At 38.7% G+C, this 13,745-nt stretch overlaps 1 protein-coding gene across 2 annotated transcripts in view; it reads left to right on the top strand.

Annotated features, from left to right (window-relative positions):
- LRGUK (leucine rich repeats and guanylate kinase domain containing) overlaps window positions 1-13,745 on the top strand; it is a 53,676-nt gene that overhangs the window by 28,236 nt on the left and 11,695 nt on the right. For both annotated transcript variants that reach the window (XM_075024591.1, XM_075024590.1), the window contains 4 exons: window positions 4,539-4,740; window positions 5,774-5,887; window positions 9,299-9,456; window positions 12,240-12,328. In XM_075024591.1, the coding sequence (XP_074880692.1) occupies window positions 4,539-4,740; window positions 5,774-5,887; window positions 9,299-9,456; window positions 12,240-12,328 (563 nt within the window). The remainder of the gene's footprint in view (window positions 1-4,538; window positions 4,741-5,773; window positions 5,888-9,298; window positions 9,457-12,239; window positions 12,329-13,745) is intronic.

The raw sequence follows: 13,745 nt of genomic DNA, 5'->3' as shown, positions 1-13,745 counted from the left end.
CAGTCTCCACTGGTTGCGATAGGCATTGAGTGTGTTTGTTGTCTTGCCAGACAGACACTAAATTTACAGGGGAAGAAAAATAGCAGAAGATTAAATATGATGGAATGCGGTGCCTTTTAAAGCTGTCAATTCTTCACAAAGTAGATGTGTTATCAAATAATTTAGGAGAAAGAACTTAATGGAATGTCATGTATATTCATAAGGAGGTTAAGCAAGTGACATAGGCAGTGACCATAACTTTTACTGGGTATTACTGAAGCTACTGTCATGGACAGACAGCTAAGAAACAGCTTTGTCACTGAAGTTTCAAGATCACACAGTAATTATGCATAGTCTTGTATCACTATGGACTCTGCTAGCAGATGAGAAACAATAATGGTGAGTTATGTATCTGAATAGAAGTTATCGAAGTCCATTATCTTCTGCGAGGCTCATAACAAAAGTGATTTAGCTCTATTAAAAGAAATTTTAATTATGGTCTGTGGGTTGAAACTAAAAATTTAGAGCTGTTCATTCCTTTTAATCTAGAGTGTATCTTTCACTGATAAAGGAGACTCACACAAATTTTAAAAGTTAAATCTTGCTGAGTCTACACTTCCAGTTAGTAAAGCTATTGCAATTCTGACACACAGTTATGTGTTGGAGTAAGAATGTTTGCAGTGCTTTCCCTTTGCTTGTGTAGCCACCAATAGCTGCAGAGCAATTGAAGGAGCTGCACGTTCCAACCAAAGATGTAGTGGTGGAGTGGCTTATGTGTCTCATTATGCTTCCAGAAATATAAGTACACCTTGTCTCCTACCAAAGACTACTCTCTATTGCACTTGTTGCTGGTTATCCAGTCATTCAGGCTGGGGAGCCAAAGGAAGCAGGATATACTACTAGTCACGTCTTTTCTATAACCCCATGCTGTTAACTGAAAACATTGAGGTGCTTTAGCTATATTAAATGAATGGACATCTTCAACTCGGGTAGTCCTCCGATCTTTCTTGACCTCATATGCAAATTCAGGAAACTGAAATTTTACTCCTTTTTTTTATTTTCCAAATATCTCTCTGATTTCAAACTGTCATCTCTTGTATTCTCCCATTCTTTATTTTAAGGTCACTTCCTTATATGCTGTTTATTTCATATTAGACAGTTACTCATCCTGTTGTCTCTGTATGACAAATTTATTGGGTATACCAGAAGCTTTCTGTATCTCTTCCTTTCTTCTCCTCCTCGCTCATCCCAGACTATTGATGGGCTGCCTTCCTATTCCTACACAGTTCTGGGACATATGAATCATTTGTTACATTATTTCTTGATCAGAATAGAACTCATTCATGGTGCAACTTCAAATGAAGAAGGTGTTACTAGGCTGGAATGTGGGTCTGCTTTCTGCTGGTTTTCCAGTCTTTGAATAATTACAGGGCTAGCTGAAAATAGGTGGTCACATAGCTGGATACAAAAATTTCTATGCCCTAAATTCTCCCTTTTAATTTTCACAAAAATGTATAGGATTTTCCCCAAAATCACTCCCTGAAATTTTTAGAATGGATCAAAGTATGGTTCCATACTTAGAATGCTGCAATCAAGAAAAAAAATAATCTAGTAAGTGTTCAGCCTATTACTGGGTTTTGCATGATTTTGCTTGTATTTGTCTATATTTTAGAATTATTCTGAGAACCCCAGCTTTAAGGATGTTATGGTGAGTTCTGATGAAGTAATGAGCAGTGCTCAGATTTGACATATTAGTCTCTCTCTGTTACTACCCACTTTAGTGAAGAAGGTGTATCATGCCTCAATGAAAATGAAGTGAGCTTCCCAAAGTTTAGTACAGTGCAATAATGTGCATGGTCTCACAACTTTGGATAATTTGTTCATCACCACACACTACAATGGTTGTTGGCCTGTTTTTTGGTTTTTTGGGTTTTTTTCTTCACAATGATCATTAAACACCCAAAATTATCATTTTATATATAAAACCAAGAATTTATTGTTAGTATGATGGAAATTTTAACTGTCTAATTAAAGAATCATTATTAGTCTAGGTCTAAATATTACAGAAAAAGGAAGAAGAATAATGCATTAAGAGTACTTATATACTGAAAACTTCCTAATAATAATAACAATAACAATAATAATGCAATTAAAACACGCTGCTTGGTTTCTAACTGATTTGCTGGTGTTATGCTCACCCTTTCGGTGTTCCTTTGGGTTCTAAGTTCAGTGGTTTCCCTCCGGTGTTGTCATTAGGGGGGGACATTACAGCAAGTTGTCAACATCTGAGCCCTTTGCTGGGAGGATATTCATGTTGATAGTTTCTTCTTTCTCCTCCCAGGATCCTCTTGGGGTCATTTGTATATGTTTGCTAACACATGATTACACCTTTCTCTTTCTTCATTGGTCTGCAGCTCCAGGTTACATATGAATTCATAGAATCATAGAATCATTTAGGTTGGAAAAGACCTTTAAGATCATCGAGTCCAGCTGTTAAGCTAACACTGCCAAGTCCACCACTAAACCGTGTCCCCAAGCGCCACATCTACACGTCTTTTAAATACCTCCAGGGACGGTGACTCCACCACTTCCCTGGGCAGCCTGTTCCAATGCTTGACAACCCTTTCGGTGAAGAAATTTTTCCTAATATCCAATCTAAACCTCCCCTGGTGCAACTTGAGGCCATTTCCTCTCGTCTTAGCACTTGTTAGGTGGCAGCAGAGACCGACCCCCACCTGGCTACACCCTCCTTTCAGGTAGTTGCAGAGAGCGATCAGGTCTCCCCTCAGCCTCCTCTTCTCCAGACTAAACAACCCCAATTTCCTCAGCCGCTCCTCAGAAGACTTGTGCTCCAGACCCTCCACTGGCTTCGTTGCCCTTCTCTGGACACGCTCCAGCACCTCAAGGTCTTTCTTGTCGTGAGGGGCCCAAAACTGAACACAGGACTCAAGGTGCGGCCTCACCAGTGCCCAGTACAGGGGGACAATCCCTGCCCTGCTCCTGCTGGCCACACTACTTCTGACACAAGAATTCATTATATATAGTGCCCTTTATGTATGTTAGATAGTATTTCTGATTGTTGCCCCTAAAACCAGCTTTGCCCAGCTGCAGGCCTTTGATTTTTAACTGACTATTATTGAGATGTTCATAGTTGTGAGGTGTCTAGTGTCAAGACTGTGCCCTATCTCTGTTCATCCCATGCCTGTAGTCTTCTACATTGTGTCCTGTGTTTCCACTTGTCAAAGTCTTTGCTATCATGCCAGGCCTGTATTTATCTATACTGTGTTACTATGTTGAGTCATAAACATCTCATTCTACCTGGAACAACTGCTTGTTACTGCTATCCATATAAAACTATGGTTGTACCACACAAAGATAAACAATTAGATATAGACAGCTGGTCAACAAGAAAAATTGCTGTCACAGCTGAACCAAGTAAAACAAAGTTACAGCCAAGTCAAGAAAAGTTCAGAGCAAGCAGGACAAGCCGCAGTACTCAACTCTTGAAAACTCAGTACAAATCTTATGGCAATAGCAATACCATATTGCAGGGCTGCATGGTTACAATATTCTGCTTTATATGTAGATAGAGTGAGAAAGAGAGATTCTTCAAAGTATGAGCTGGTGCAAAGGAGAGCTATCGGAAATTCAGGATTGGTACCATTACCTACATCATTTAATAAGACCGTGTCTTTAAGTCCTAGCATGCAGACAGGTCTCCTTTTTCAGATCTAGCTGAAATGATTATAGGTGTTTGCAGTCCTGTGGTGCCAATTAGTGCCAACTGGAGCCCTCCTCCTTTCAGCAGAGTTGATGCAAGACACCTGTAAATATTTCCTAGTTTGCTATACTAAAAGTCCTATTCAAGATAGTTTATTGCTGACAAAAATAGTTCAAGTTAAGATGGCTGACTACAGTGTAACAGATGAAGAATGCGCACATCGTATCTCTGCTGAGGGGTTGTGGTTATACCCAGTTTTGGGAGGGGGTAACATTGCAAGCCGCTCCAGCGAAATAAGTATGCCTGTATCTCAATGCAGTTGCACGCTTTCACTTAGAAAAATATACCAGCTGAGGAGAAAATTGTCAGTTTGTTCATAGTGGAAAGCTAAGGGCCAAGGTGGTGATGCAGATAAGTTGTGCTGTGTGTCAGTACAATAGTGTGAGTCAGTGATATGCACATTTAGAATAACTAGCTTCTGATGTAATAGAAAGGATGGAAAAGAAGGAACAGCTGTTAATTGGTGGGCATGAGAAGTATGAGGCTTTAAATCACTGTGGAATTTGACTAAAAGGATTCTTTCAAAAGTGTGTTTAGAATAAAGTTGTACTACTCTTATAATGCTTTCCACATGTAGCTTTAGGGCGCTTCACCTTGTACTTGTCTGTTTTGTAAAGCTGGATGCTAGATCTTGAAACCTGTAGATTGGATACGGGTTTCCAGTACTGCTTTCACAATAATTTGTGATAAATACAGAGTTGTCCTAAACTCAGCTACAACTTCAACAGGCACTCAGTTTCAGGAGCAAAACATTGCGTTTCTCTGCTTAATTTTAAAGGGTGTGCGTAGCTTGAAAAATACCTACTTTAAACCCAGATATATCCTGTTAGTGCCGATGAACAAAGAAAAATATGAGGGACATCTGCGGAGGAAAGGATTATTCAGCAGGCCAGAGATTGAAGAGGCAGTCTCCAGAGTGGACATGTACATCAGAATAAGTCAGGGTTTTCCAGGATACTTTGATGCAGTTGTCAACACAGGTAAGTTAATCTCTTTCATACTATAAATCTGACTTCTAATGTCACACCAATAGATGGACTGAAATTGCTATGCAAACAAAGCCATTGGCAGATATTAAACTAAGGATGACAAATGGTTTGATGTTCAGCATAACAGTTTAAACTATCCCTTAATCAATTTTCTGAGTTAATTCTTGTCCAAGGAATCCAAAAGCTCTGGAGATCTGTCAGGTCTAAATTACTCTGCTATGCCCAAGTTGTGCTTTAAGCCCATCTAGAAAGCGAACCAACTATTGAACTCAGCAGCACACTTGTTAAGTATTGTCTCCTGTGAGAATATTAAACTGATCTGTGCTAATTTTCTGTTGGTTTCTGGGCAGAGTTCAGAGGTGCTTTTGATCTAACAGACCTAATTATCTCTGGGCAGAGTAGGCTTTTATCAAGTGTTGAAATGACAGCTGATGTGGAGTCTGGCATCGTCTCACTGTAAAGAACAGACTGCTGCAAAGCTTTTCCTTGTAGGACTCTTCTGCTTAGTAACTTGCTCAAGTCCTCCAGCCCAAAACAAGAAATGTGATGGTGGTAGATGTTTCATTAAAACAAATGTTTGCATCTTCATATTTAGGAATTGAGGATAGCAGGAGGTAGAGAAGTAGTTCATTCTGTGTCTGCCCTTTTGTGGAGGTGATCATTGTGGTTCACCACAGTGATGGTGAAATATATCATCGTGGTATGAAATATTGTATTTGCACTCACTGTCAAGGGCATATGGAGCTTACAATTTAAATACAGCATTAAAGAAGTAAAACATTAAAACCAAACTGCAGAAGGAGAATATTTAGGTGAGTGCAGAAACTGAGATGAATTTCAGATTATATTCTTGAATGTGCTGTTTATGAAGATGAAGATTTTTCTCCCAAAGAGATGAGCTGGATGAGTTAAGAATGCATTTCTGTGTCAGACTTCTGTGATTTGTAACTTTGTACTGATGAAAGCTTGGTTTTTTCATTATGTATCCTTTCTCTCACCATGAAATGCATATCCCTTTCTGCAGATGAATTGGATGAGGCATTCACAGAGCTGAGTTTCCTTGTAAAGGCATACCTGGGTTTGGAGCCGCCTGCAGTTTTTGATAGCATTCAGGACTTGAATAGCAGAGCAGGAGCAGGTACTGTGTCTGGGCACATGCTACTACTGTTTTTATCAGTAGACTATGCCTACTTATTTGTTAGAAGAATTGAAATCTGTGAATGATGCAACCTGTGAGACTGCTTGTCTCTGAAACTGTGACATGCTTCTCTGTAATGGGTCTCCTGGGCTGATTCTTCCCTGGGATCTGAATCTTTAATGGAGATCTTTCCAGGTACTTTACGTCACTGTGTGCCCTGAGGCAATAATATGCAGAAAGTGAGTTGCCTGACTCTTCTGAGGTTGCTGTTGGGCTGAGGATCTCTCATTCATTCCAGATGAATCACAAGTGAGATATGTGTCCCTGGCTGAGAGCTTTGTGCCTATCAAACTGTCGAGCAACAAGAAAATGGCACGACACTGAGACCTTACTTTACTCTTTTCCCCAGGATAGCGAGAAGTGTGAAGAGGTATATGAAAACCAGGATAGTAAGATTAGTGGAGGCAACTTATAAATTCACTCCAAGTGCTTTTGGGTCTACCTACTGTGGGGTAAGCCCAAATGATTGGTAGTGTGTTTAACAGAAGCCTTTTAGCCCTTGAATGACTAAGGCTGGAGCCTCATGATCACTTCCAGCTAATCCAAGTGCATGTTGCTGCAAAAAGTGGTCATGCCCATCTTGCCTCTCCTGCCTATGTATTTCTAGTTTCCCCCTTGCTCTTATTCCTCTGATAGTGCAGTCATGTGTAATCTGGATCAGGGAATGGTTCCATCCAAAAACTAACCTAGGGAAGAAAAAACCAACAACTTGCAGGACAGATTGATTCCTTGATCAAATTCATCATGCAGCTATAGAACTGGCTCAAGGAGGGAAGGGTGCGGGAGAAGAGCTTCATGGCTGCCTGTGGAGGAAGAAGGGAGGAGTATTCTTGTCAGAGGCAGCATCACTAAGATTAGCTTAACATATTGTGAGAGCTCAGCTGTAACCCTTGAATTTACTCCAGACAGAGCAGGTTACCAGCTGGGATGAAAGCAGAATATGATCTCTGAAATACTGGAGAAAAAGAAATAAGAAACAAACATTACAGTAGTAAGATGTTGCACAGCATGGACTGAGAGGAAACTCGTTTATGTGAAATCTTTCCTCTAACACCAAGAGCCTCTGTGGTTTATGGCTGTCTTGGTTAGACGCGTTACAACAGAAGGGTTAATGAGTTTTGTAAGTAACAAAGAGCCAAAATTCATGACCTTTTGTGTGGCTCAGAAGGCTGCAAATAAAAGTAGCTGAAGGGAAGGCAAAAATGTCTGAAAATGTTAATGAAGGATAGTGTAAAATTCATCAGTTCATCATTTCAAGTAATTTTGTTTCCTGAAAGAATTAATAAATACTGATTTCCCAGTGGACAAGAAAAAAGCTTCTACACATATTGTGGCATCGCAGTGCTACAGCAGTGAGGACCTTTCTGAAGAATCTTATTTAATCTTAAACTATGTAGATTTTATTTTCATTTCCAGAGCTTCCATGTTGTTTGAAGTGAGAAAGAAGACTCCCTTGCCTTATTTACTGTAATATTGTTGCTTATTTGTCTTAAAAACTCTGGAAATGTTTTGTCCTGAGAGGCAACAAAACCCACCAAACCCTAACTAGATTATCAGGAAAGAAGAAAAAGGAGGAGGATTAAAGATAAAAGATTTATATATAATCATGGTATTTTTGAAGATACAGACGTGTGTCTCTGAGGTTCCTTTAAAGGACTTTGTTTGTATTCCTCAGCAGTTCTGAGTTCTTTCAGTGAGTGACTTGTCACTAGTTACAGAAACTTCATTAATAGTGCTAAATTTTGGTAATTTTGCTGTCCATAAAGTAACTTTTAAATTTACTATGCACCATTAAATTCATTTAGAGCTTCATTTATAGGTGTTTAAATAAATTTAACTATCCTATTTCTAGAGATCATCTCTTCTTATGGACTGTGTGAAATAATTTATTTTAAAAAACTTGCCCCAAGGTTGTCTTTAATATGGACATTTTTAGTAAGATAGTAGCAGGGGGAAGATTGGTTGTGTGAGATTATGATAGGTTCTTAATTCTTTTTTTAATGAACTGCTGTGCAAGATCTTTTGCTCATGTATTGAGTAAAAATACTAGGAGAAAATAGATAAGTTCTTCTTTTTAAAAACTTTTTATAGCAGAAGTGTAATACATTTCAGAGCTGATAACGGTTTGTACTTGCATTAGCAGCTTTCATCCATGGAACTCGGTACTTTACAACTCTTAATTATATCTCACAGCAGACCTGTGGAGTATGTGTTACTATTTGTATTTTACAAATGAGGAAAGGGACATTTATGCCAAAGACTGATTATTTGTGATGATGGGCATCAGAAATCCCACTGAAGTTTTGGCAGTGTGAAGCTCTGCACCCCTGAAGGTTAGACTCTACTACTTAGTCAGTGTCCAAGTGAGTAGTTTACTGTGCCTGAAACAGAACCCACCAATCTTAAGTTTCATCTCCTCTGATCTTCTGGCAGCTACAAACTAGCAGTATATAGTGGGTAGGCTGAGAGTCATCTGACAACTGTTGAAACTTTTTTATAAAGGCATATGCTCAGAAAAATAACCATATTTAGTATATGAACATGCATGTGGATGGGATGTCTCTCTGCCTCCCATCCTCTGCCTTTGTACATGACTTCTTAGGTTGTGAGCTCTTGTGCTTTGATATGACACACAATACAATTAAACTTTTCGTATGACTGGATTTCTGCAAAGACTGTCACATACCAATATTTATAAAAATTTTTCTGTGACTTAATTTCATATTTAGATACAATTTTACAGATAGGATGAATTCCATCTTAGAGGACTTTTTCAATTTTTTTTTTTTTTTTTTAAAGTGAGTTAGTTGTGTCTTCAGCTTTCTGGCTCACATTCATGTTTGATTCCAGCAGTGGTGCAAGTCTTTGGATTTTGTTCACAGAAATTCAGATAAATAGCAGAAGAAAAAGTGCCCTACTCCAACTCCCCATCACATTCCAACAGCTCTGAGAAGGTTACAACTTCTAAGTAGGTAGACTGTAATTAGCTTAAAGGTCGTAACAGTGGTGCATATCAGAGCATCCATAACAAAACGAGCTCATTTACACATGGTTAAGCACTTTTTTCTAGTCCATTAATGTAGGGGTGGTTTTTTTAGATTTATCATAACTTTCATTTGCCTCACTATTCAGGGAGGGTAAACTTGTTATGCCCATGAAGTATTTGGAGGGTTTAAAAGCTTTGAGGGAACTGTGTAGTTTATATCCTTTATAACTTTCACAGTTATCTTTTGCGAATCCAGAACTGTGCCAAAAGCCAGCTGACGGTAGTTGCAAATGAGTAGTTTCTGCTTGCTGTAAGCAAAGTGGTGTTCAGAATATTTTTGTTGAGGAGTGTCTTTTCCACACTAGGTTCAAGAATACGGCTCTTGCAAGAGCAAAGATTGTCACCCAGCAGTGTAATTACTGGAACTACTCGGTCTTCATCTGTCAATGAGTTCTTGGACTCTTCTGCCAAAAACTATCCAGGAGGCCTCCCGGACAATCTTGCTGCACAACTGGGCTCTGTGGTAAGGATGATTTACCCTAACCTTAGACAGAAATTATAAGTTGTATGCAAAAAATACACGTTAGTCAGACCTTTCTTTCTCCAGAGAAGATTGACTCCTGTTCTCTGGCCATCTTTCATTTCAACAATGTATACCAGTTCCCCAAAGTTAAAGGCAGATTGATGAGAATGCGGCAGGTAAACTCAGATGAGAGGACAAGCTGTCATTTCTGCTCAATTTTACACCAGAATAAATCTGTTGATCCCAATTGATTTCATTCAATTGTGTGCTGGTGTAAGGGAGCTGAATATCATCTCTCAGTTCTGCAACAAGATATGAAACTACCCTATTCAGTGGAAATAATTAGATGCAGTTAATAGGACAATGAAGACTACCTATGAACGCCATCCTGTGGCAGTGGAAAAACTCATTCAGCCGAGCCTTTCAGAGCGTATGCTAGTGATGACTGCCAGAGATCAAATTTAAGCACATTTTCCACCTGCTTTTACGTTTTCAATCAACAGATTCAACAATGTGCTTGGATTTCAAATAACCTCTTGCAACTTCAGCTTCATCTCTCTTTCTTTTTTTACTTCTCCTTAATAGTCCTTTCCCTAAAGGCATTCATTCTCCTTGCAGGCAGTGGGGGAGTTGGGGCTATGAAGCAGATGTGTCTAATGCTCTTTTTATACGACAACGACAGGAGAAAAAGAAAAAGAAAAATGAAAGCTTTAAACTTTGTTCCATTCCAGGGTTATGATGTCATTATGATGAATGATGGCTTGGCAGGCATGACTTGCTGTACAATTTTGCCACTATCTCTGTATTTATAACTACCTCTGATGTTTAGAATTAGTGCTGTAGAGGGAGCAAAGTAACAGACCCACCTGCCCCCATTTCCCAGGCTTTAAAAAAGGCTGTCTTAGGTGTGGAGAACAGTATGATTGTAAAATGGCTGACATAAATAGGGAACCTCCCATATTTCAGTTTTCTGAAATGAAATACCTCGTTTCAAGCCATACAGAATTCAGCACATGTCACAAGTGGTGTTCATTTTCATGTTTCTTTCATCCAAAGGTTTGTTAGTTTAATATGAGAGAGAAGCCAGAATATTTCTTACCTTGGTGGCACTCTGCCATCTCTCCTACCCCAGCAATATATCTTTCTTACTTTTTATTTTATCTTTTTTATTTTTATCTTGAAAGTTTACATTTTGTCAAGTCAGGGAGAACTGGTTTATGATGAAGGAGGCTATCATTTACCTTGGGTTTAACTTACTTAGTGGCCGCAAGGCTCTCTTTCTTATTAGTGTCCTTGTTCAGTGCTGGTAATACCTTTTTGTTATTTACTGCACTAAGTTTCCAATATATTTTTACATGCAGAGGAAGCTTTACAGCATCAGCTGAAGTGTCAACATAGTAAAACGTTCAAGGTGAAACACAGGTGCCTCTTAGACCATATTTAATGAGAAGAATATAAATATGTCTGTGGCCTTAATGTAAAATTTTGTCTAAACTGTTGCATTTGGGACTGCAACTGATTTTTGTGCTTTTGGCACCCAAATAATGTGCTGTCACTGCAGTAACCACATTCCACTCCCATCACGTAGAACTGGAAAATAAAAAATACGAAGAAATTAATGTGAATTATCCACAAGCAAAATAAGAAGCAGGATCTGCTGCTCAGGGAAAGACAGCAGATCTGATTCCTTGTGGCCTTATCCCTTGTGAGCATGCCAACCCTGCACTAATTTTGTATGGCTGTAATTAACTATACGAGGTATGAACAGAAAGGTACCTAAACCTGTAATCCACACAGAAAAAAAGGTCAGAATTATATCTTTACCAAAAGAAAGCAAAACAAGACACAGGCTCAGTGAGCATCTAAGCAGAGCCTTACTTAGCATAAATGATGAAGGAAAGTGAAGGAATTCACAATAGTCATAATGTGAGCATTCAGCAGATTAACTATATTCTCTTTCATTGCTCATACCATGACAAAACACCTCTGTTACAAACATGTGATTTAGCTATTAAATTGAAAACTATCAATGCCTATCAGTTGATAACAAAGCAGGATTTAATAACTTTGCTCTGTGATTTGCATTTTATTTTTTTAAGCACATGGTAGTGCTGCATTTTTCTGACCTGAGAAATTACATTGTCCTACAGCACATGTTAATTAACTCGCCCTTAAAACTCGGGACCACATTTTCCAGTCTGCTGAGATCATAATGTGTTCATTGTACAAAGTCATTTTAACTAACTGAAATTTGCAAAAGGTAATTCCTTCTTTGAGAGGGGAATATTGGTTGATACAGAGTTGGTAAGGTAGGTTTTCTGCATTGCTGGAGCAAGGAGACACTGTATTTAAGATGTAGCAGAGGCAAATTCTTCTGAATTGAGTTCCTTGTTGGTGAAAAGAAGTTTAAGACAACAGCATAGCTAGAATTATCCCTGCTTTAACATATTGGAAGGTTGGGATGCATCAAAAGCGCTTCTCTGCAGATACTCCTTCCTGCTACACCCTGGCACATTTTGACTACTATGAAGAAATGGAGCTTCACTGGAGATGAAGATCGTAATTTTTCAAAGCCAGCAGGATTTCAGACCAAAATTTGGTTTGTGTAGATTGGTGAATCATATTTAGCACCTCATTAGTTATAATGTTGCTCTGCTATTTCCCCAGAATATATAAATGCATATACTTTAGAGTCTTACCAAAAGAGAAGAATATCACAGCCAGTTAAGTTACCATATATACTTTTAAGTTGCTGTATAAAGTTCGTCGTGTTTCTTTATCAGGAAGAAGCTTCTCTCCAAAGGCGGCGTTCTGCAGCACGTCAGGCTCTGTCAGGGAAGGCACCTAGTGCATGTGTCCAGCTGTTTCAAAGGTAATGTAGAGTGGTTTCAGCCAAGTCCTTTTCAATAAAGTGAAAAATGCCTGTTTAAGATTTCTTCTCCACTGCTTTTAAGGATGAATGATTAGAAATTGTCAGGGATTACAAATCTCATAGACAACTCTCCTTTCTATCACTTTTAAATCTAGCCCAACAAATATATCACATACTGCCTGTCTTCTGACTTGGGAGTGCAGCAGTCCCAAAATATATATCGAAAATGTATGAGGCAGAGCCATCCACAAGTAACTTGTCTAAAGCTATGAAATTATTATATGTGTCTTCTCTGAGAGAGCAAAAAAGGATCATTTTTCTGGCAGCTCACAGTCTCTGACATGTTTTTTAGCACTACTAGTAATTAGTGTTGGAAAGTCACAGCCGTGCTTAGCACAAGGTTGTTTGCTGCAGTACATCTTCTGTGGAGATCTCTGTTTAAAGTAGAATTTCTGAAAGCTGATTCTACTTCCTAATTTATTTTTTTTTAGAAAATGGATCCTATCTTGGCTGTCTCTCTTCCTTCTTCTTCCTCATAGTCACAGCCCTGCAAAAAAGGTGTTAAAACTCTGTGAATTCAATGTATCTTCTTTGATTGATCCTTTGTAGCACTCCTGCCTTCCCCTGGTGTAAATCTTCCTAACCTGAATTCTTTGCTTGCTTTTCCTACCTGCCATGAAAAGGCTCACAGTGTTGACATTTAAAGTATCACATAGGCCTCTAAATCAGCAATCATCAGAAGGAATAGAAAAGTTCACACCTTTCAGCTCATTTCAGGCCTGTACAAATGCAGTCACCAATTGTACATATCAGATGCGTTGATGAAAATCGTTCCAATGACAAAGTCTGGAGATTGACTATTAAAAAAAAAAAAAAAGCAAGAAGGAAGAAAAAACCTACTGAGTTAAAATGCCTCTAGAAAACCAATGGCAGAAGCTTACAGGCAGAGATGCATAATTATGATGCATTTTCCAAATCTTTACTTAGAGAAAAGTTTTTTTTAAGTAGCTGATTCATTCATTTTAAATTATGTTGAAATGAGAAGAAAAATGGAAATAAGTGTTTTCTTTTGCTAGATATTTTGGGTTTGCTTTAGTGTTGCAGTATGAACTGTTCCTCTGAGTCTGCCTTAGTCTGTTGCTCTTTGCTCCCTTTATTCCACTATAGTTATTCGCTGGAAGCTGATTTTGGAGTTAAGTATCAGACTGCTTTGGCAGAGCTGTCAGGCAGGTGAGAGAAAATCCTGTCACCCCCAATCAGCATTTGCAATTACTAGGCCTCAAGGGATAGATGCGCTCAGCAGAATTGGAGGCAAGAGTAGACAACACCCCATTCCATGCAAGAGGTTAAGTCAAGAGATGCCATAAATATGAATGCTATAAAATGGTTGAAATTCTGAGAGAGCATCTAAATCCTA

The sequence above is a fragment of the Buteo buteo genome, chromosome 4, assembly GCF_964188355.1.
Source record: "Buteo buteo chromosome 4, bButBut1.hap1.1, whole genome shotgun sequence".
NCBI classification, from domain to species: Eukaryota; Metazoa; Chordata; class Aves; order Accipitriformes; family Accipitridae; genus Buteo; species Buteo buteo.
This window is presented reverse-complemented; position numbering and strand designations above follow the sequence as displayed.